Raw genomic sequence first — 23,269 nt, 5'->3', positions numbered from 1 at the left:
AGGTATGTGCAGGCTAAGGATTTTTTTGACCATATAAGTAGCCCTCCGTTCAGTGAATACTACGCCATGAAGGTCTTTGTCATTATTTGGCCCACCCCTGTCTACAGCAGTAGCCTATTTCCTTTATGAACACACTGTACACTTGGAGTTTAGCTTTGGAATGTGTTTATTCATTTATAATCTCACATGTTTATTTGACAATATTTATCCATACCAAATCCAAACCTTACCTCAATTTTAACATCAGCTTCAACTAATAAATGAGGCTACTTTAGAAACGTTTTTTCAAAGTTACAAAGAAATAAAGTAAATTTTATTTATAAAGCATATTTAAACGCAGTTTTCACTGACCAAATTCCTGTAGGATAGTAGATAAAAAAGATAAATAAACATACATATACATAGGCTACATACATTGGCTATGGCTACATAACAATATAGCCTAAATACATACAAAACATTCAGAAAGCTACCATAAAGGTATGCTAACAAAATGTATAATGTGACGGAATGATAAATGGAAATGAGTTGAGTGAAATCACTTGCACAATGGTGTGCAATGATGTTTGCCAGAGGCGTACATAGATGGAGATGAAAAACAAAAGACTAAAATTCCACTCACACTGTTACCCTACTGATCTTTCTCTCTCTCTCTCTCACTCTCTCTCCTTGAGCATAACTTCAAAATCGATCACACTGAGATTTCTCTGATATCGTAATAAACAGTGTGATAAATGTCCAGATATATCTAGCCCCTATGAGAGACACAGTTAAGCATCTTTAGTGGGTAGTGGGTGTGATTTTGTCAAACATAATATACCTCCACATCATGACCTCAACTTCCCTTTTTAAATGTGAAATTTCACATCTTCCATTTAGCTTAGGATAACACAGATTTAAATAAGTAGGCCATGAATTGCATTTCTTTAAAAAGCGGTGACATTCCTCTCCAGATCTAGACTGCATGGGTGTAATTGGTGAAAATGGTTAATGAAAAAGCAGCCCTGAATTGCATTGAACTGGTATGCGTGGCATGCTGAACTTGTTTGTGAGAGCTTTCAGGGGCTGTGTATCATCGCTGACACTTAACTTGGGAACATGCTGTGTGGTTGGAAAAATCAATACATCTCTTGCTTTCTGGCTAGTTGGGCAATAGGAGGAATTTCTGTTCAGGGGTCAAGGGTCACCACTGTCCCTGTCTGAGCAGTAACAGATGCTGAATGAGATGTGTGTTTGTGTGTGTAGGAGAGAGCTTGATAGAGAATGAGAGAATGAGAGAAAGAGAGAGAGAGAGAATGGGCAGACAGTTCATTGGAGATATACTGATGTGGATGTGACAGAATATTCCCTCACTTTTGAAAGAGAGACAAAATACGGAGAGGGGGAGTTAAGTGTGTTTTTTTTCTATACAGAAAAAGCTAGATGACCAAATAAGGAGACTCTTGACCTCACTCCCGCCTTCTTTGAATTGACCCAGTCACACTCCATCTCAGCAACTGGGTGTGCCCATAATCCTGCGAGGTAGAAGTCATGTATCATGCACTTGAGCAAGCTGAAGTTAGCTCACTTTCACTGAATGATTGAGCTGATGATGATGATAATGATGAAAAACCCAGGCTGCAGTTTCAGCATCCATATTTGTGTATACATATGGCCTAATATGCATGCCCTGGGAAATGTGTTTACTCCAAGGCCAGGTCTGTCAATCATAAGTGTATGTGTGTGTTTGCATATTCAGTCTAGGTCTGTCAATCATATCCATGTCTTGATGTGATGTAAATACAAGAGTGATGGTTGATCCCATGTCCAGAAATGACATACGCCATTGAATAGAAACATAATATCCCAGGGATACAGAGGCCCCTCTAGCATAACCATACTCAACTATTCAAAATGGAAGCAATGACTATTTACTCCTCTCTGTTCAATTCAACAGAACTTTTTAGTTGTGACCTGATGTGGCTGTTTGAGTGTATACAGTATGTCAGTGTGTTTGTGAATCAATCCATAAATGGAAAAGGAGCATCCTCTATCCTGTTGTGTAATGCCCCTGACAAACAAAACATTCTAATAATTAAAAACAGCTTGGAAAAAGAGCAATAACAACTTCAAGTGTGGTAGTTTATTCTTTCTTCTCCAGACCTCCCCCTCTCCCTTCCTCTCTTCTCTCTCTCTGTGGTAACCAGTACACAGGAAGGGGTGATAAGACGTATGTTGACTCACAAAATTGTGGAATGTGAAGAAAAGGGAAGGGGAGCCAGTTCCTTCTTCGGGGGGAACGTCCAGCCTGATCCTAATGAGTTTTAACCCTCTCCTTGACTCCATGGGTCCCTGGCAAAATAGTCCTTTTTTACCCAGAATCCCCCCAAAATCTGAGACGTCAGGATAAGAAAGGAATGAATAACAGTGGCAAGGCTGGGGCTGCATAAGGAGCCAAGGTCCTGTGGGTCAGTGTGTGTGTTTGAGATATAAATAGGGTTATGTATTTACTATAAACACAATACTCATGTTCCTGGCTTTGGCAGCCAGATCTTTGTCTTGCTTTTTGCCCTCACATATACACACACAGAAACACAAACACACATGCTGGCATGTAATCTAAAGGCATCTGGGCTATGTGGCACAGACCAAGCCACTCAAACAAGCACAGAGCAAATACTAACAGTTTGAAGAAGTCTGAGAAAAACAGAGCAGGAGAGAGAATGAGGTAGAGGGCATAGGAATTCTGCCGCTCGCTCTTTCTCTCTCCCTCTCTCGGCGTTTGTTGAGCACTCACTGGCTTCCCTGTCTTTTTTGCCATATATGGTAACAGAGTGGTAGAGAGAGGGAGAGAGACACCGAGCGGGAGCGAGAGGAGTGGAGGTGTGGTCTATTGTTTTAGGGCGGAAGAGGTGTAGTGTTACAACTGCTCTCAGACCTTTCCCGTCCTCCGTCATCCACTTCTTTACCTCATCCCTTTCAGCCCTGGCTCTGATTCAGGGTCAGAGTATGCAGGGTTAAGAGAACAGCCCTCCATTGTGATAAACAGGTATAAGTACCCGGGATGAGTCTAGACTCTACTCTCAGACACTACTCCAACTCAGCTCCCATAAGCCAAGAGGTGTAGATCAATATAGAGGTGCAGTCGTTATAGTCATTCCAGCTATTCCAATCACGCGAGTTCAACATGGCTGAGAGTCCAAAGAGTGGAATTCCTTGTGTGCGCTAAGGTGACACGTTGTTGGCAGGATTATCACATTTCTGACTGCTGGTCCGTAGATATGAGCAGCCAGCCGATCCCTCCACGCCTGTGGAAATGAGGTGGCATTCCTGAAGAGTCTGCGTGTGGAACGTCCGTGGCGTTGCCTGCCTAGGATCCCTTTAGGCACAAGCCAGACACTCTCATGCGTGACTGCAGTTCTCTGGCTCCCTGACTCTTCTTCTCCCCCTCCACCCGCTCATTTGGGGGGAGGGGGGGTTGAGTACTTGCGGTAAATGTGCCGTCATTCTGTCAGCAGCGGTCGCATAATGATACAGAGAGAATGCCAAGCACGCTATATGAGCATATGAGAAAGTCCCTGGGATGACATCATAGGAAGTCTGGAGAATAACGGCTCCGAGGTGCAGGTGTGCAGCCCTGCCTCCGAGGACCAGACGTGAGGAGGGAGGAAGGCAGGTGTGTGTGTGTGTGCAGCAGCGCTGCAGGCAGGGACATGCTGATGGACAGCAGCCAAAGTGATGGTAATGAAGACAGACGGCGGCTTCCCCTCAGTCAAGCCCACTCATGTCGGCTAGCGAACGAGGAACGGGAGTGAGGAGATCGAGGAACAAGGGTCACGTCAGGTTGCAGAGCACCTCAGCAAGGTGGAGATGACAGGTGGGACACGACGAGGCGAGACAAGGAAATTAGAGGGAGAGAAGAGAGAGGAGGGGGAGGAGGAGGGAGCTCAGTGCAAGCAAGTGAGGGGGAGGGCAAAGAGCAGTTTGCAGAGGTGTTGAAAGGAGATGTGTGTGTTCCTGTACTTTAGGAGAGTGCTGCAGGCAACCCCTGGTCAGGAGCTTTAGTGGGAGGGTGGGTCGTGAGCGAGGCAACACAGTTAAGGGAGACAGCTTGAGAGCAAGAGGGAGGACTGGAGGAGGGCCACGGCTGGATGAGCTGCTGAGGCTCAGGCGCTCTGATGGCCCTATAACTCACATTCCTGTGGGAGTAGGCAATACTAATTACTCTCTCACACCACAGAGTCCACAGGTCTTCCCCACCAGTCTCAGGAGCTAAAACTATGCCAAGAACAGCATACTTCTCAGGAACCTATGTCTCCATATGTTTAATATACTATATGGAAGCAATATGGCTGAGAGACCATTACAGAAACTACAACTTTACAACAGCAATGGTGTCGTTTAATTTAATAATATCATTATTAAATAATACCTTTGGATATTACATATTGCATTTCCCCTTAACACATTTACTGATCCTTTGTTCTATACAATGAATCACAAAGCACGTCACACGGTTCCAATTAAATATTTTATAATACCTTTTATTTAAATCACATCACTTGGTCATATCACATATTTTATTGAAACAAAAGCTAAATTAAACCCTTAACCATGTTCGTGTTTCCCTCTTCACAGATATTTCACAGTCACAAACCAAGAGACAGACAAGAGCTGAACTGTAAAATAAAACAAAACAAAAATTCACACTGACTGTCATAAAACAATACATAAAGTACATACATACAATCAGCTCTTTCCCTCAATGACGTACACATTCAGCTTTCACGATAGTAGGCATAGTGGTGTAAGAATGACTGTGTAGAACCTGTGATGCTGGGGGAAGCCCGCCCTCATGTGGTCAAAGGTAAGAACTGCAGAGAGTTTTTAACAAACCAACCATTCACTCTCTCTATCTCCATCTCTCATGTCGCCCACTGAACTCCAAACATCAGACATTGTCTCTTTATGATACAGTATAGTACAGTAAAGTAGCTGTACACTCTATATTAGTGTTTCCCTTTCCCGCTCCTCCTGGTGACCCAGAGTACTACATGTTCTCTGTCCCTCCCACCTCCTGATTGGCCGAACACTCTTCCAGATGCCTCCAGGTCATTAGAACATTGTGATGAGCTCACAGCCGAGGTTGCCGGAGCAGGAAGTTCACTAAAACATGAAGTGCTTTGGTTCCTCTGAAGCAAAGGGTTTGGGAAACACTGTTCTATACAATCTATCATAACAAACAGATAAAACTCTGGCTCAGACTCCTCTACCACCATTTTGACAGAGGGGCATAGTTTACAGATAAGGAGATGGTGGATGAGATGCATATGTATGTGAGCACAGACCCTCACCACATATGCACAGAATTACAGACACAAGAGTGGAAGTTGAGGTTTCTAGGATGGGTGTGTGAATGTGTTTTTAAGTTAAGGACATTAGGAAGGGAGGAGAAGGAGGCAGAGGTGGGTGGGTGGGCAATTTCTGCACATGCTCAGTGTGGCCACTGGGTGCAGTTAGAGTACTGAGATGATGTGTGTGGCTGGGGAGGAGGGAGGGGATAGGACAGAGGAACATGGAGGACAGGTTTATTGTCCAATGAGTTTCTTGACAAACGAATCCAACTGGTCTTCATCTTTGATCCCCACAAACTGGTCGATGACGTCGCCTCCCCGCATGGCGATCACCGTAGGAACGGCTGACACCTGAAAGAGGATTCCCCATAGCCACAGAGTGAACAGAGAGTACAGTGGGCCGTTCCTACCTTTTCACACTTAGCGGTGCTCTAAGCGATGTTACGTGGTTTCTAAGCTAAAATTCATTTGTCACATTCAGCAAACATCACCTCACCATCCGCTAGCTGCCTATGCCCTGAATACATTGTAAAAAATGTGGTCTCTGTGGACAGCCCAAGCTCCAGAAACGGCAACAAAAACAACTTGGTCCAGACGAGATGCGTGTTTAGGAGAGTTTCAATTGCCCGTGAGGAAGGGGGAGGGAGTAGCGAGCTAGCTCTCTGTTTAGTTTGAACGTCAACAGAAATGACGTTTCCCAACATCGCTTAGATCACATTTAACAGAAGCGAGGGAAAAGAAAAAGACTTACCCCATACTCTATGGCAAGGTCAGTGTGTTCGTCAATGTCAACTTTGGCCATGGTAACTCGACCCTTCTGTTTGGCAATGGCTTTCTCTAGCCTGGGCCCGAGGATCTTACAAGGTCCACACCATCTTCAAGAAAACAAACATGGTGTCAGAGAAGTCAACTTCACCAAAGAGAAAGAGGGGGTGTTCACGCAAACCCATTTGTTAAACTGCTAAAGCACCATACCAGTGACACTAGAAAAGATTCACTGAGCAGAATTTGTAAACCTGGCCTGGCAAACACCAGACCAATTCTCAACTGAGATTTCTGCATTTAGTTGTGTACAAAACTGCCTCAATGATGATCATCAGTCCGATACCTGTCCATTACTGTATAAAGCCCGCCCCATATCAGATATACAATTGTGTTCTGGGTTGAAATCAGTTTCAATGAGTGTCCAAATAGATCTGCCAGAGCAAATGCAATGAGCTCTCAGATTCATCTGGTTCCCAAGCTATTGTAAACCACAACTGACTAAGCAGAAACACTAGAAAGCCTAACTAAGAACATAACTGAAATGCAAAAGTAAATAGGTCTAAGCCACTCTGTAAATGCTGTTCATCTCCCTGAAATAATAAAATAAAGTAATACAATGCAGTGCTAGTTCTACAGCTGTTGTATTGCCACTACCACAAAATGGCATTGACATATGTGGATCACCATACTGGATATCAAGGGCTGAGGCTTGTCCTGATATTACCTCCCACAAAATCTCATGCAACATGGAACAGAAGCCAGTCATGTGGTTGCCTGGCCAAACAGCTGGTGTAGAATGAGATGTATTTTTAACCTACACGCATACAGCCACACACCGCTTTAAAGATACAGGACATATAGGCACAAACTTGTGACACATAGGCCATAAATTCCAAGACAGCATATTAACCTCTGATGAAAAAATGGCCACTTATAAGCATACTGGAAGTCATTAGAGATGGAGGGATTTCCAGAAAGTTCTTTCTTTTACCCAATTTGGTCTGTTATCACACAGCCAAGATCCCCAAGCTAAACATGTCCTGGCTAAACAAATAACACAGCCCATTGTCTTCAGATTTGTAGACCATATTCCTCTAAAAAGTGATGAGACCTCTCATACAAAGAGCATCCCCTACTGCTTTATCCTGCCAAGTACGACAATAATGTTATACCCCCACCCCAACAGTTTTACAATAATTCCAACAATAAACTAGGTGTTGGATCCAGTTATGCAAGATCCCAGACCTTATGACAACCTCTAGCTGTACAATGGTAGCAATAATGCTTGTGACTGGTAACATAAATGTTATGTTTTAGAGGTGGTGGTACATTCAATTTGTCCCTGAGAGAGCCTGTGTGTGTGTGTGTGTGGAAAGAATCAATTTGGTTGTGTGCTCTCGAAAGCAGGAGAAGAATACGCAACTGGGCATGGAAGTCTATGACCACAGGCAATTCGCTGTTGATGACCCTTTCGGTGAAATCCTCCTGGTCCTGAACATTGAAGGAGACCTCACGGCGGGCAGTGACGGGTAGGGCTCGTGGGAGCGAACGCCGGGGCGACAGAAGGGGTTGTGGGCTTGCCGAGGAGCACAGTGAAGTGGAATAGAGGGCGGATGATGGGGCACGGGGGCAGCGCACGTCCCTCACAGACACGGTCCAAATTCTCCGGACGAGCAACCTGTGAGCCATCTGGACAAGATATGGGTACATGGTGAGGTGGAAAAATTAAAATAACTCATGTTTTGTCACATACAACCAGTTGTATTCTGCAGGATTACACAAGAAAAACACCGGACATGATACAAAGACTAACGTCATATTAACGTTAATTAATAATTCTGATTAACGTTCATTAATAATTCTGTAATTGCCTGCTGAGATTAATAAACACGATTACTCACAAGGGCAAAACTAACAATGGTCTAGCAGCTAAACACAAAAAATAAACCGACCAAGATGCTAGGCTATAGAACTACTATTTAAGTGAGTATGTCCTATGAAGACTAGTATGAGACAAACGTTTTGTATGTCAGTGTTTGACATTTCAAATTAGTGAGTCTTGTAAAGAAGAAACTTTTTATTATGATTTAGATAAGGGTCCTAATATGGGCTAACGTTAACGTTTCTTTGAAACGGCGTAACGTTACTGGGACGAAATCGTAGCTTCTTAGCAACCTGAAGACAATCACCAAACTACTAGAAAGACAACTTAGATAAATAGCTTTTTAAAGAAAATGTTATAGACAATTGCCGAACTAAACTACTGGATTAACCCTGATCAGTTCATATGAAAAACAACCAGCGACACAGGCTATAATATTTGAAACAGTTTTTATGAAAATATAACACACTCCAATGCTTGAGGTGTTTTGCAACCGCAGCAATGCTAGCTAGCGCAGTAGAACTAGCTTCTATTCTCCCCGTATAACCTCCGTATGACTTTGCCAGTTTCATCACGCTTTCCGTCGTTGTGAGGCATTCTGGTCGTATAATAGTCAGTCGACATGTATCTCGATTCTACCTACAATGCAATCTGGCAAATAGCCAACTTATTTGGTCATAATATAGAAAAAACACAGATCCTTACCGTGTTGTGCACTCTTTAGATGTAGTTTGGCCGCCCGGACCACAGAAGTTGAGGTACTTCCGCTCGCTAAGATTGTCCGGTGCTTGTGCTTGGCTAAGTAGCGCCGACCTGTGTTCGAAGTCAGCTCTACAGATTGGATGTGTTGGAATCGATGGTACGCTGCAATCTGTCAAAAAATTGTATCAGTTCTAGTAGCCTACAGTACTACAGCGACACAGACGTCTCTTTAAGACAGAGAATGCACATCTGATAAAATATTAGCTTACCATAGGCTGTGGTTGTTATTGTCACCTCACATAACTGAATATAAACTGGCTGTGTTCTGTGGCTTCAGAAGGAGGGAAGGAACTCTTTCATTATTTATGGGGAACAGAAATGAAAGACCAAAAATACCGATTCATCACCTTTCATGTAAGGATAACCAGAGGATGAAAGGTTGGAACGCGTGAAAGGATAGAGACAGTTCTGCCTGGGAGGTTACCAAACCAAGACGAACGCTTCTGTCCCTGTCCGCCAAAAATTCGCAAGGGCAAAGCACATTTGTAAGTAAAGTGGCTATAGTGCTACATGAATTTCATTGTCGATCAGTATGCTACTAGTTCTAGCTATCTGTTGGTCATATGGTTTTGTCTTCATTGCCATGTTGGTTTTCCTTTGTGCTTTCCCCTTTGCTGTTCTGTATTTTAGGCAATTAGGTGTCAGAATTGGTCAGAGTTTAACACATTTGTGTGATTGATTGACAAAAACTCATTGATTGATTTATTGACTGAATTCCTGCAAAAAGACTGTGTAGTCTGAAATCAATGGAAAAGTCCAAAGGGACCATTTCATCATAGCAATCTTAGTCAGATTATATTAATCCTTCCTGTAAATTATGTAGACCTTAGGCTATTGTGAAACATTCCCTCATTAAACGACTAGTGCTAGGTTCTAATCTTTCTGAGAAGGCCATTTTTTTTGCCTGAGCAATGTGGACATGTGTTTGAAACTTATACCTTTATAAACAAATGACACATTGCTGCATAGGCCTAATGAGTCTAATGTTGAGTGATCGAGTTTTAATATTTTATTCAAAGATAATTTTTTATTGTATCATGAAATGACATTGAAAATCCTTGTAAATCAAAAATAAATGTGTTTGACTTTGACTTTGTCACACCACAGGAAAAATAACATGAAAAAATGCTTCATTCTGGTCTCATATGCTGTGGGAAGGTCCACTGATTGTGCTGAAATCATGTCCAATTGGGTTGTATTGCTCCCACTCAACTGTCCTGATTCTAATTAATGTGTGTGTGTGTGTGTGATTTGATATGCTCACAGATAAAGGCTCTCCACCATCCAGACACCGTGGGAAATCCCCTTAGAACAAGATGCCCTTGCTCTGTCCTCTTTGATGTTGGACGGCACCAGCAGGATGGGCCAGCCTTTGCCAGACTGGTCGTCTGAATCACGGGTCAGTACGGTCTGCTGTTGCAGCAGTGATAAGGCGGTGGGCTGGGACGATGGTAGCCATGGCCTCTCTGGGCAGTGGAGCGGGGGGGATCTCACCACGCCTGGCCTACGGCCACCACCCCTGTTCCGTGCCCTCGGCCTGCGGGGCGCGTCGTCAGCCAGCCTGCCCCCTCACAGACGCCTGCGCTCCATGTTCCAGCGACCGCGGGCTGTGCTGCCCGACAGTAGCCATCAAGGCGTCAGCTCGTGGAAGGACTCGAGCAGAAAGCTCTTCACCTTTGGGGATGCACACGTGAGCTCTGCAGACTGCAATAAATCCCACAGCAACTCAGCGGTGGACACTTGTAAGTCTGGCCCCTTAGAATCCTCCACTGCAGCCTGCGACAGGGTGGCCAAGAAAAGAGTATTGCTGAGGACTTGTAGCCACCCCGAGGTGCTAAGAAGTGATGAAGGAAAGGAAAGGGAAACACGGTCACTCTCACTGACCGGTATGAAATTGGAGGTCCCTCCACAATGTCCTCCAGTGAGCGCCCCGTCCAGAGGGAGAGGCCGGCGGAGCAGCAGCGTGTTCCCTGAGAGCTGGACTGAGCACAGTGGCTGGAGGAGAGAGAGGCCGCAGGCTGAGAGGAAGAGGAGGAGCAGAGGAAGGCCGTGGGACACTCACAAGAGTGCCGCCGCCTCAGTGGAACCAGAGGGACACCAGGAGGCAGGGCTGTGCCAGTGGCTCCAGAGCCTGGGCTTTGCTGAGGACGAAAGGAGTCCTCCGACAAGGCGGATTGCGTTCGGTGGCGAACTGCAGAGGTCGCACTTTGAGAAGCGATTGGCGGGGCACAGAGGCGGGACAACTGAGACTGGCACACAGCAGACGCACCAGAGGCGGGACCGACGCCCTCACTTCCTGCCCCCCATCCCGCAGAGCACCTCCTCCTCCTGCTCCTCCTCGCTCTTGAACGTGCCCCTGCTCCTGCCCGAGAACTCGCCCCCGCCCTCCCGCTGCGTCTCGCCCGAGTCCCCCTGTTCGCCCCTGCCGGTGCCCCTACTCACCCACATCCCCCTCCCCCCACGCAAGAGGAGAGACTTCAAAACGCTTTTCTGATTGCCTCCGAGTTCACGCCACTGGACTTTACTTCATTCTTATTTAGTGTATACTGAGTATGTTGACCTTTGTGCCATTGTAGTATGCTGTATTTGTAACATACACACGTTTGTAACACACTCTAAATCAGTGTGGGAAATTAAGCGGGACAGTCAGACCAAGAGAGGCTTCTGAGGAAGAACTGCTCCGCTTAGAACTCACCAGCAGGGGGAGTACTGTGCTAAGTGCAACCAGGAGCTCTACTGCTGAAACAGAGGTGTCCTGTGTGTGTGTGTGTGTGTGTGTGTGTGTGTGTGTGTGTGTGTGTGTGTGTGTGTGTGTGTGTGTGTGTGTGTGTGTGTGTGGGGTATGTGTGTGCGGTATGTGTGTGCGTGTGACAGAAGGTGGGGGTGTGGGAGTGAGCGGGAATGAGAGGATATGTGTGTGTGAATGTGTGCGAGAGAGTGAGTGCATGAGAGACTGTGGGTGTATGTTTGTCTTTGTGAAATTAGGTAAAAGGTGTGTGTATATGAGGATGTATGTATGTGAGGATGTTTGTGTGTGTGTGTGTTGTGCTGTTTTGCACATAAAATGTATGCATTTTACATGTATGCCTGTTTCTATATGTCATGTTAATGTTATACATGTTCGTGTATGGATGTGTGTATCTAGGTTAATAATGTCTAAAGTTGTGTGTCTGTGTGTGTGTGTGTGTGTGTGTGTGTGTGTGTGTGTGTGTGTGTGCATCCGTGCCAACTGTATATGTTCTTGGCATACGCTTGCAACTTTGTATGTGTTTGTGAGAGAGCGAGGGAAAGTTAGAGAGAGCGAGAAAGAGAGTGAGAGAGAGAGAGCGATGTGTGTCAGCTAGCAGAACACACGCCTCTCAGTCCTCCCTCTTGCCGCTCGTTTATGTGTTTACACTTGCCAGCCGCCATCCCCCCCCCCCCACCACCTCACCATGTTGTTGAGAGAGCCTCTTTTTTTCACCCTGACCCCCTCTCCCTCCTACTGCCCCTGCCTACCCCCCCCTACCAAACAAACATTGCACCGGAAATTGCAGGGATTTCTGGGATATCTGTGGGGTCCCGGTGGACAGAGGGGGGCTCAGGAGGGAACAAGAGGCGCTTTTCTGTCACACCTGGGCCTTGAGGGGCGGAGTGGGGAGGAGGTGCGTGTGTGTGTGTGTGTGTGTGTGTGTGTGTGTTGGGGGGGGTAGGCGCTCTGGGCCGATAGGCTGGACTGGAGGGTGGGAACCGTGGACTCTGGGGCCTGGAGTGAAGTAGGCCATTGAGTTGGCCCCGGGGAGCTGAGCCTTGACCTGCACCACAGCTGCCATCACAGGCCCCGCAGCGGCCCTCCAATCAGCCTCCCGTGCATTCCCCGGGCCCGGGAGTCAGTTGCTGTATGGCAGCCATAACTAGGGTGACCTTCCTCCTCCTCCTCACACATATTTCGATCTGCCAGTGGATGGTTAAAAAAACCAAGTTGTTTGTATCTGCACAGTGATTTGTGGCCTTGTAGCTTGGCCTCTTTCTCGTTCTCCTTTTACACTGCTATCTTACTTCCTCCCCATTCATTCCAAACAGCAGATGACGGATAAGGTAACAGCCACAGACAGATTTTATATCAGAGTTGCACAAAGGTAATTTGTCACTGCCGGGGCGTGTGCTGATTGTTGTGCTAGAAGACAGGTGTTCTCTGGGTGTGTGGAGGGGGCAGGGGGTGAGGAGAGTGGCCAGAGGGCTTTGTGCCTTTTGACATTCCACATCCATTTATTATTCCATTGATACTGTATGATGTTATAAAATCTCCACGCTGAAGCCTTCATTCTTAGTGTCTTAATTACTGTGAGTAACTTTGGATTGAATAAGTAAAATGCCTCAAGATATGTAAACTGTGTGTGTGTGTCTGTTTCAGGTATGTGCCTCCCCTCTCCATCTCCTCCATGCCTTCCTCCCTGCTCTTATCCTGCCCCAGTCTGGGTGTTTGGGGAGTCAACAGAGAAGTTCCTGTTCTAGGTTAAAAATAACTGTGGGACTGACATTCCTCTCTCTTTCCTCTCCTCTCTCCCTCTCTCTCTCAACTTTCTTTTTCTGTTTCCTTTTCCTTTTCTTTCTCTCCTCCTTCCTCTCCCTCTCTCTGTCTCCGTCTCTCCCTCTTTTGTTTGCGTGATTGTCCTGGGACCTAAACCTCCAGCCAGTGTGGTGTTGACTGATAAAATCTGGAACTGGTAGTGCTTGATTGGTGCTTTCATCGGTGTGGTTGACCTTATGTAATGGAATGTGCTTTTGCCTCCAAAGGTGTGTCACGAAAGGTGTGTCAAGGGCTGCTTTTGCTTTGAGCAAACACTCCCCACCGATCCTTCTCTCTGTTTTTCTTCTTCTTACTCCCTCTCTCCAGCACCTCCTTTTCTCCTCTTATCCTCCCACCTCCCCAGCACCGCTCGCTTTGTCTCTTGTTGTCTTTCTTCTCCTTTCTCATGTCACCCTTTTTCGCATTACCCTCTCAGGCAACGGAGAAATATGGATGTTCCCCTTGTTGCTTTAAGCAAAGCTACCATTATGGTCCAACGTGAAAAGTGGAACAGCTTGTCAACTTTCCACAAAATGACATGACAAAGCCAGTGACTCTCACCCACCCTTTTTCTCTCGCTCGGTCACTCTCTCCTTCGCTCTCTTTCTCTCCCATCGGCATGGCTATTTGGTGTCGTGCCACTCCTCGGTCAGTCTTTCCCCTGGCTCAGAGAGCGTAAGGCCCCCCTCTCTCATCCAAGGGCCTGCGCTGCTCTTTCCACAGCCTTGTTTTGGAGAGAGTGCGGCATTTGATGTGTTGGTCAGATTCGTCCGCCCACACCTTTCCCCCACTCCGCGCACGCCCTTTCCCATTTCCACAGAAAGCTCCTGGAGATTGCAGTGGATTTCCACTTGAGAAGGGTGCGAGAGCTCATCAAAACAGGCCCGTCCGCTGCAGTCATTTGGGGGGCAAGGTGTGCTGTCACATCCAGGTGGCCAGAGGCGAAGAGGTCAGACGTCAGTCAAAACGGGGTGAGGGCCGATGCCAAACCCCTGCTTGGCAGTGTGGGCAGGTGTGCCCACGCTGAAACCGGGAAGTTGAAGCAGAGAGAAAGTATTTATTAATGGTGAGAGTGTGTGTACATGCCTGTGTGTGTGTGTGTGTGTGTGTGTGTTTATGTGTGTACATGCCTGTGTGTGTGGTGAGCATGGCGTGGGTGTGACTAAACTGGAAGGGACATGTCTATTGATGAGTCACTCATGCTCCTAGTTTTTGGAAAAACAAGTCTGGGAATAGGCAGAGTAGTGTCTGTCTGTCTGTGTGTGTGTGTGTGTGTGTGTGTGTGTGTGTGCTTGAGAGGGAGAGCATGAGATCTTGTGTTTGGCTTGGGAGAATTTTCCCTCTTTTGCTCCTACAAGAGAGCATCCTTTCCATGAACCCATTATGTCAACATATTTTACTGAAAGAACACGACAAACTGACAAGACAGTGATGTGTGGACATAAGAGACAGATGCGAAACCCTAATCTCTTGCCTAGATGACTGACACACTGACTAAACGTGTGTGTGTTTGGATTTTGAATCATCAAGGGGAAATTATGTATGTCAGGTGCAGTCCTTTGGCTGACGCAGGTGTGTCATCTTGAGTGTGTCTTGGGTGCATGGCAGTGTGTTTGACCTTTCACTCGCTGACCTTGCTCACACATGCTCACACATGCTCTGAAGAGTAAACCACTGCCACTCACCTCTGGACAAAAGCGAGACAGCTGGAGCTAGATTAGACAGGTGGTGGACAGACCTGCCCAGTCAGATTGAGCCGTCTGACTTGGGCATGCATCTGTGGAAAACAGCATGGTTAAAAAAGAGACCAAAGATGGCAAGAGATTGCAGTCATCATCCTGAGTTATGACACGTTATTGCACGGAAGTGCATTCAGATTCAGTGGACTGGCAGACAGAGCCAATAGGAGTGGGCTACTTTATCATCGTCTTTCTTCTCAAGTATTTTTATACAGAGTGGGGGAGGAAATTCCTGGTTGTTTTCTATGGCGGTTCCTGTATTAATGTAGCTCGCACAGGCCAGCTGAGTATATTTATCTTGCCCTTCACAAAGCAGTGGCCGGACAGACATATGTGTATAAAAACGACTTTAAAGCATCAATAATATTTTTATTCAAACATAAATAAATAAACACCAAACGCCAGGTCCTCTTTGGAATGTAGTAATTCAACATTTTTATGAATGAGTGCATTCATGTTTGACCACGCCCCAAATCCTTGCTAGCCGTCTTGGACATCCAACGCCCGCCCTTCCCCACCCCCTTTGGAATGCCCTGGCCACACGCCCGCATCTTAATTGGCCAGACGATTCTAGGTAGGCGGAGCTGCAGTAAAACGACATGATCACAATATATAGCAGAGGTCAGAATTCAATCTATGAAGTTTCAAGTATTGAGTTGTCCAACGAAGTTCAGCTAACTGTTACACCTGAAGCATCCAGCTACTGAGCAACATTTTTTTTCCATTTCTAGTCTTACTGTAGCCATACTGGATTTGTGGATTACTGTACCTCCGAGGAATACAACCATTTATCTTACTTCTTTCATCCCTTTTGCCATCTTTGAAGAAACGACTTGTAACATTTGGGCTATTGACTCCCTGGCAGAATGAGGACGTCTGTGGCACTTCTTGCGTTCATTTTGGCGATCTTTGCCACGGTGTGTAACCTCTATTTACAAATGTTTTGTTATTTTTCCGATGTACTGTCTGTAAAATAGACACTTGTGTAGATGCAGCGGCTATTTGTTGACACTAGCCCTTAAGTAACAGGTTTCTGACAAGTTCACTTAAATGGCAATTCAGTTCTTATCGTCTTCTTTTGCGTCTTCTTTCATGTGCACCTGCGAGCAAATGGTGACGCACTGAGTTTTTATTCTTCAAATTATGCTTACATTTACACCAGCTATTTTGAAATGTCAGCTGGACCAAATTGTTTATGTTTTTTATATTTATTTAGTCTGTGGGACAAAAGGGCAGATATTTTATATTGATATTAAGATGCGCAAATTGTTTGGACTTTTTTAGTGATGGTCTCAGCAGCTCATCCTTTACGAGTTAATGATTTCAAACAATTGAAACTGACATACATTCAGCCCTCAAAATAGACAGAGCGCGCTGCGCGGAAACAATTTAGACCCCTCAAATCTCCCACCGCAACGTCCCCACCTCCATGCTTATACAATGGCTTTGCAGGAGCGGGATGGTCCAACTGTGGAGGCTCGCCGAAATCCTGTGATCTTAGCGCCATCTGAAACGGCCTGGGAGGAGCCTTGGAGTTCCATTGATTTTTGTCTTTCATCCTCTCTCATGTCTCAGATGCCAAAAAGCTCACCCGGAGAGGTTTTGAAATAACTCGCAGGCTATGAGGCGGCGCTCACAGTACTTCACAAAGGTGGTTTTAAAGGAATAGCCAGCAGCTGCTCTCGCTAGACTTTGTGAAATATGTCATCCTGACCCCCTTCCATTTGTTTGAATGGATATCTGTTGAATGAATCAGACTTCTAGTCTCTGTGTTAATAAGGATGGTGTTTCAGCTCACATTTCTGGAGAATATGGATCACTCCTAGAGTTGGCAGGGCAACTCAAGCTTGGCTCCTCAACTCCCTCCTTTATACTTTAAACTTAAAAAACAGATTACTATGTGGGGAAGAAATAATACTATTTATGACAGACAGGATTCGCAAAACCTTCCATTGTGAAGTGGGACACCAAAGATGGTCTCACCAAAAATTATCTCAATAACAGCCTTCGACTCAAGATTTACCGTGTGTCCTACTTCTGTTTTTGAACATGTTTTAGAGCTCAAGTATAACCCTCTTCTCTCCTCGCCCTGTTTCCTTCCAGGTTCGTGCTGGATGCCCTGCTGTGTGTGAGTGCCCGGCAACACGCCCCTCATGCCCCCCTGGCGTGAGCATGGTGCGCGACGCCTGTGGCTGTTGCAAGGTATGCGCCGCCCAGCTCAACCAGGACTGCCACGCCATGCAACCCTGCGACCACCACAAGGGCCTGGAGTGCAACTATGGCAACGACGTGGGCAGCACCCACGGCATCTGCAGGGGTGAGTCCAGTGTGAGTGCGAGACGAGATGAGAGAGGAGAGGGTTTGTTTTGCTGGGGGAGCTTTCAGAATGCCAATGGACCGAAGCCTTGCAAGTGCCCTCATGGGCCTTTGGTTAGTGCCAGGTTCAGTCTTAATATAACTGGCTCAGTGTGACGTCTCATACACACAGACAGACACACACACACACACACATGCACAGAGTCGTGCGCACACACACACAGAGACATACATACACACACACACACACACACACATGCACAGAGTCGTGCGCACACACACACAGAGACATACATACACACACACACACACACACACACGCAAATGTACACAACCGCACACACACACAAGCGTGAGAACACACAAGCACACACTCACACACACAAACACACAGGGCTATATTTATGGAAGTGAGGCTGATTCTATATAAAGAGGCCTATGTGGATTGATGTAGTGGAGCTTTTTTGAGGAGGTATGGGGTTTGGGAGAGAGTCCCACAGAGAGACTCGCAGAGCAAGAGCAACCTTGTAAACAAGACAAAATTCCTCTCCGTGTCAAGAAGAGAGGCTCCTTCATAAAGAGAGGGATTAGGTGTTTCTCTCTTTCATCTGCTTTCAACCTTTGCAGGCCCTTTTCTTCCCCTTTTCTAATCGTCAGTTCTACTTTTTCTTATATTTTGCAGTGTTTCAGTCATCATGTCTTTTTAATGGCTTTTTAATACTGCTGATCAAAGCCCCAATCCAGATTGTGTTATTGAGGATGTACATTTACACCTTAGAGTCTAAAAAATGAATCTCTTATATTATTGACTGTAAGAGATTATTATTTTTAGACATCAGTAGGAGGAACCCATCTAATTCCGTTCCTGTTTCACTTTCAGCTAAACTAGAGGGCCGCTCGTGCGAGTACAACGGCCGGATGTACCAGAACGGGGAGAACTTCCGTGCCGGCTGCAAGCACCAGTGCACGTGTGTGGACGGGGCCGTGGGCTGCGTGCCCCTCTGCCCCACTCACCTGCCCCTGGCCTCGCCCTCGTGCCCAGCCCCGCGCCTCGTCAGGGTGCCCGGCCAGTGCTGCCCGAGCCTGGACTGCCACAAGAGCTCGTCGGCGCTGCCCCCTGTGGTCAGGAAGCCTGATCCACCCCCTCTCTTCTTCCAGGACCTCCTGCCCTACCCCAAGCCTTACCCAGAGCCCTCTTACCCCAAGCCTTACCCAGAGCCCTCTTACCCCAAGCAGTACTTCAAGCGCTTCCCGCACAAGGCCAAGGACACCCTGAGCAACGAGCTGATGGAGGAGGGGAAGAGGTGGGACAAGCCACACAGTCACAAGCACCTGGCTGGTGAGCAGGAGGAGAGGAGGGTGGAATGGATTAGGGTGGGGCTGGGTCGCCATATTGCTGCCGTCTGCCGCCTGTTTCTTGTCCTCTCCAGAGTGTGGCCTGTTTGTGCACGGGCGGAGGAGGGCACAATCGACCCCACTGTGAGCCGGGGTCGTTTCTCCCCTTGCCGCGCGCCGCTTCCCTCTCTGTGTGTCCGTGTTTGAGCTGCCTGTGCGCACCCCAGTGGTTTCCACTGAATCTTTAGGCACCAGCAACACTCACTCCCTCACACACACACACACTCTCTCTCTCTCTCTCTCTCTCTCTCACACACACACACAAGCACACACGCACACACACACACACAAACGCACACACACACACACATACACAAACACACACAAATATATACAGTCGGTTCTCTCACAGCACATACTTCAGTCGACCACCTTTTTTCTCCACTCACTAATCACCCACTCTATGCGTCAGTGTTGCCAGTTCTGTGAATGGTGCCTGTGTGCTTACTTGCTTACTTACTAATGGCCTTGCCTTGCGCTTACCCTATCTTTTGCCTACTTGCCCTATCACTCTCTCACTCTTTCTCTCTCTCTCTCTTTCTCTCACTCTCTCTCTCTCTTTCTCTCACACAATCTGTCTGTTAATGCCTTGCCCACATCCTGTTGTCCTCTGTCCACATCTCACTCCTTTATTTGTTTCTCCTTGGTTCCTCTAGCATGGAGGCAGGAGGGGAAGCAGTGTGTGGTCCAGACGACCAACTGGTCCCAGTGCTCGCGCAGCTGTGGCATGGGCGTCTCCTCGAGGGTCACCAACAACAATGCCCAGTGTAAGCTGGTCAAGGAGACCCGCCTGTGCAACATTCGACCATGCAGCTCCATGTCCGTCCCCATTAAGGTATGACATGTGCTTATGTCTCTGAGTGTGTGTGGGCATGTGTGTGTGTGTGTGTGTGTTTATTTCTGTTGATAGACTTTTCCAATGTGGAGCCAATGTCCCATCCCTGTTGTCATTGATCTGTGACTGTATTGTCAGAAATCAGAGAGAGAGATGAGGTGTTTGTGTGAGAGGGGTGGATGGCGGCAATAGATAGAAAGAGAATCTTTATAGTCAATTCTACTGGGGACAGAGTTGGCACTGTTGTGCTTGTATCTCGGACTAGTGTCAACATACTCTAGAAGAGCAGACAGAATTAGCATGTCTTTTGGAGAGGCCAAAAAGCAACACCCTTGCCAGCCCCGTTTGGAATCTGCTTGGCCGGGAAAACCAGACACTCCTAATGAGGGTTGGTGGAGATAGCCCCTAAGGTTGACCCATTGGGAGTTCACATTGGTATTATTAATATCCCAGAATTCATAGCGCTCCAGTCCTCTGGCTTTCTGGCAACTGCCCATTCTATTAGGAGCTGTCAATGTGGAAGCTGACGGGTCATGCAGTTCAACGTTGACAAGAGATACCCTCAGAAAACAAGAGCCGGATGTTAGGGAATGTTAGAGAATGTTGGGGAACAGCACAGTTTCGTTCATTTCTGCATGTGTTTCCTCAGTAGCAGCAGTGGTGCACAGGCCTACAGGGACAAAATCCTGGTGGCTCGCCAAAGTTTTTACTTGTCCTGTCTGTCTCACTACTGGCCCTCTGGATGATGCTTGCAGACGGGGCTGAATGTCTTCCCCAGTATGTCCCTGGCTGTTGGGCTCATAGGCGATGTATGGCAGCGTATTCCACGCTGTTTGGACTTGTCCATCTTTGTGTCTCTCTTAGTTATTTAACAGCTTTGCAGCCGCAAGTCAGCTCTGGGCTCAGTGTTGATGCACCTGTTTCACAGGATGTGTCAATGCCTTTAGAGCTGGCCTGGTATTAGCATGGGGATTAGAAGCTTCTCAGCGTTTGGTTTGGGGCTTTCATCTGATGCCATACCTCTTGTGCATTTGAACTGAAATTTCTTCCCATTTTAGGGATGCAGTTTTTGTGGGGAGCCATGTATTAAAGCCAAAAACAGTGGTTTTTACCACTGAATGTCATTGCATTTCAAAACTAAGTTATTCCTGTAAATGTGGTCTTCACAAATGAGAAATATAATACCAAGTGTCCCCATCCTCATTAATAGTAGTTAAAGGTGATTGCACTTTAGATGTTAATAACTGTGAGAAAGCTTATACTTGTAATGGCGGAAAGTCAGGCGGAAAGATGTATTTCAATCCATGTCTGTCTCTCAACAGAAGGGGCGGAAGTGCTCACGTACCCAGAAGGCCCCGGAGCCCCTGCGTCTGCACTACGCCGGCTGTCGGAGCGTCCGCCTCTACCGGCCCAACTACTGCGGCGTGTGCCTGGACGGACGCTGCTGCTCGCCGCGTCGCACGCGCACCGCCGCTGTACGCTTCTCCTGCCCGGACGGTGAGCGCTTTGAGCGGTCCGTTATGTTCGTGCAGTCGTGCAAGTGCAGTGACGAGTGCAGTCACCTCAACGAGGCCGCCCTGCCGCCCCAGCGCTGGCTCTACGGCGACACACACAAGTTCATCGACTAGTTCTGCACCTTCAATTTTTTTAACCTCTCTCTATCTCTGTCTCTCTCTATCGCCCCTTCCTTACCCAGCCAACCTCCCCACACCCTGATAGAGTAGCGGTTCCAAGTGTACTTCCCAAGTAGATGCTAGCCTGAGGCTCAGACTGGCCTCAACTCCTAAGGGTGTCTGATCCACAGGAGGAAAGGGAGAGTTCCGTTTTTTTCCGAGTTTCAAATCCGATCCTCCCTTTTGCTCAGATCTAGTGGATTAGTGCTGGCCTTAGATTAGACGCCCGTGTCCAACGCGGTTTGATAGGGATCACCACGAGAGCCCCGCGTGTATATAGCTAGCCGTGGATTCTGCGAGCCGCCATTTTTTTTTTATCTCCCTACATAAAAAAAAAAAACAAGCAGTGGCAATGCGCTCTGTGACTGAAGTGACATGGACGGGGAAAACGATGTGATTTGGCAGCAAAGACGTGGCGAAAAATCCAGATTCTCAGAGGAACTCGCAAACAGCTGCCGCAAAAAGGCCCCAGTGGGCTGGTGGAGTAAAAGATTGGGGTTAGCTTTTCATGCTGAATGTGAGCAGGCGCTAAACCCTTCAATGGCAACGAGTATTTTCATCCAGACAGAGTGGGGAAGAGGAAGGATGCACAGGCTGACTGTGTGAGACTTGTCTTCCAAAGGAGACGAGGGACTTTAAACATGGACCGAGACAGCCAAGGGGAAACCAAGATGGAAGAGGAGGCATCCTCCCTTTTTTTTCCGAGGAAGTCTTCTTTTGCCTCTTATTTATGCTAGGCTATTTATTGTTTTGACAGATGAAATGACAAGCCTTTAAAAAAAAAAGATGATGAGCCTCTGGTTGGGAAACAGTTGACTGTGAAGGAGTGTAAGAACATTGTTTGACCAGTAGCCCTCTAGTGTTTCCTCAAGAGTGGTAGGACATGGGCCAGCCACCGATGAAAGAGTATCTCATGCTCAACAACTGGACTGAACCGTCTCCTCTTTCGGAGAGATTTGTCTGAGGCAAAGCTCCAAAGCCTAAAGATACCTTCACCTTCAACCCCATCCATTTTGTATCCCAACAATGGTGCACTTGGTCTAGAGAGACTTATGACAAGCGCCTAAAGACCATCTTGTGGAGTCTTGGCACCAAAACGTCAACTTGGTAACTCCGACAAATTACAATGCTGAAATTTTGGGGGTAGTGAGGAGCCCGGCAACCCTCTGGTTTGCTGTAAAAATACATTTTAAAACACCAGCATCAGACATAAACATGTAATTTGGGACTAGCGGGTGGGACTTTTCTGGATTCGATCTGGCCTCTAATCTTGCAACTGATGCAAAAAATCAAGAGACCTAAACTCTTGTTTGAGTTGCTGCGTGCCTCTTGTGGTCTCCATGTCTGCCATTTGGCAGTGTTAGATGAGATGTTGAGTGTGACATCATTCTCATTAAAACCATGGGAGCCAAGAGGCAACAAAATGTGGGTTTGAGCCTGGAATTCGGGATATCTCCAACGACCTCAAAACACCCCCACTCCCCAAATGACTAGCTTTGATTTTAGCCATTAGCAGGCATTTGCAGTGCGCACTGGTATTAATCTGTTAGCTGTATGGTGCAACAATAAGAAAAGCATCCACTTAATTTACACACGATGAGTTTAGCATTCATGCAGCATGGCCCTTTTGAAGACTTGGGTCAAGCTTTAGGACAGAAAGGAGACTTACAGATGTTCATGCACCTTACCTGACTTGTGTCTGACCACAGCTGGCTTTATGTGCCACAGGAATAAGAGTTGGCAGCATTTTTCAATTAAATATATATTTGTTACAATGTGCAGTGTTGTTCAGATATAAAGAAGCAAACCATTATGTTATAAGGACAGAAGTTGCAGCTATATTTAACCAAATGTTTTCGGAGTTATTTTGGCAGTTGTGCTTTTTTCTGTTTATGTGGGTCTAATGATTTCTAAATAAAGAAAAAAGGTTTAAGTGGCATTGTGGAATATTTGGGAGCAAAGAAACACAATTTAATAGAAATCCTAAACAGCCTATATATTTTATTGTGACAGTGTGTTT

The 23,269-nt window shown here is 46.6% G+C and overlaps 2 protein-coding genes across 10 annotated transcripts; one reads left to right on the top strand and one right to left on the bottom strand.

Moving 5' to 3' along the window:
• Positions 1 to 4,507: 4,507 nt before the first annotated feature.
• On the bottom strand, positions 4,508 to 8,779 carry txn2 (thioredoxin 2). The gene is made up of 4 exons (XM_048246013.1): positions 8,686 to 8,779; positions 7,522 to 7,787; positions 6,085 to 6,208; positions 4,508 to 5,684 (listed from the first exon to the last, which is right to left on the bottom strand). Exons 2-4 carry the CDS (start codon positions 7,785 to 7,787, stop codon positions 5,568 to 5,570), a joined length of 507 nt encoding a protein of 168 aa, XP_048101970.1. The 5' UTR covers positions 8,686 to 8,779; the 3' UTR covers positions 4,508 to 5,567.
• si:ch211-106h11.3 (CCN family member 1) lies at positions 7,721 to 23,182 on the top strand. Of its 9 annotated transcripts, XM_048245984.1 has the most exons (7): positions 8,747 to 8,839; positions 9,020 to 9,227; positions 10,009 to 10,141; positions 17,134 to 17,347; positions 18,227 to 18,685; positions 19,398 to 19,576; positions 20,899 to 23,182. In XM_048245984.1, the coding sequence occupies exons 3-7, from the start codon at positions 10,082 to 10,084 to the stop codon at positions 21,202 to 21,204; spliced, it is 1,218 nt and encodes a 405-aa protein (XP_048101941.1). In that variant the 5' UTR covers positions 8,747 to 8,839; positions 9,020 to 9,227; positions 10,009 to 10,081; the 3' UTR covers positions 21,205 to 23,182. The 9 variants fall into 9 exon arrangements, 8 of the variants coding, with proteins under 8 accessions (XP_048101942.1, XP_048101946.1, XP_048101941.1 ...); XM_048245985.1 differs by lacking the exons at positions 8,747 to 8,839; positions 9,020 to 9,227 and adding an exon at positions 7,721 to 7,809; XM_048245986.1 differs by lacking the exon at positions 8,747 to 8,839 and having other exon boundaries at positions 8,867 to 9,227; positions 20,902 to 23,182.
• The last annotated feature ends 87 nt before the right edge of the window (positions 23,183 to 23,269 follow it).

This window comes from Alosa alosa, chromosome 6, assembly GCF_017589495.1.
Source record: "Alosa alosa isolate M-15738 ecotype Scorff River chromosome 6, AALO_Geno_1.1, whole genome shotgun sequence".
Taxonomy (NCBI): Eukaryota; Metazoa; Chordata; class Actinopteri; order Clupeiformes; family Clupeidae; genus Alosa; species Alosa alosa.
The sequence above is the reverse complement of the archived record's forward strand: the minus strand, read 5'-3'. Positions and strand labels throughout refer to the sequence as shown.

Excerpts from the sequence above, each read along its gene's own strand:
- txn2 (XM_048246013.1), bottom strand. The coding sequence starts at position 7,787 with ATGGCTCACAGGTTGCTCGTCCGGAGAATTTGGACCGTGTCTGTGAGG. Across the intron at positions 6,209-7,521 it reads GTCATAGACTTCCATGCCCA|ATGGTGTGGACCTTGTAAGA; the intron begins GTTGCGTATTCT and ends GTTTTCTTGAAG. Across the intron at positions 5,685-6,084 it reads ACCTTGCCATAGAGTATGGG|GTGTCAGCCGTTCCTACGGT; the intron begins GTAAGTCTTTTT and ends ATCCTCTTTCAG.
- si:ch211-106h11.3 (XM_048245985.1), top strand. The coding sequence starts at position 10,082 with ATGTTGGACGGCACCAGCAGGATGGGCCAGCCTTTGCCAGACTGGTCG. Across the intron at positions 10,142-17,133 it reads ACTGGTCGTCTGAATCACGG|GTTCGTGCTGGATGCCCTGC; the intron begins GTCAGTACGGTC and ends GTTTCCTTCCAG. Across the intron at positions 18,686-19,397 it reads CAGTCACAAGCACCTGGCTG|CATGGAGGCAGGAGGGGAAG; the intron begins GTGAGCAGGAGG and ends TGGTTCCTCTAG.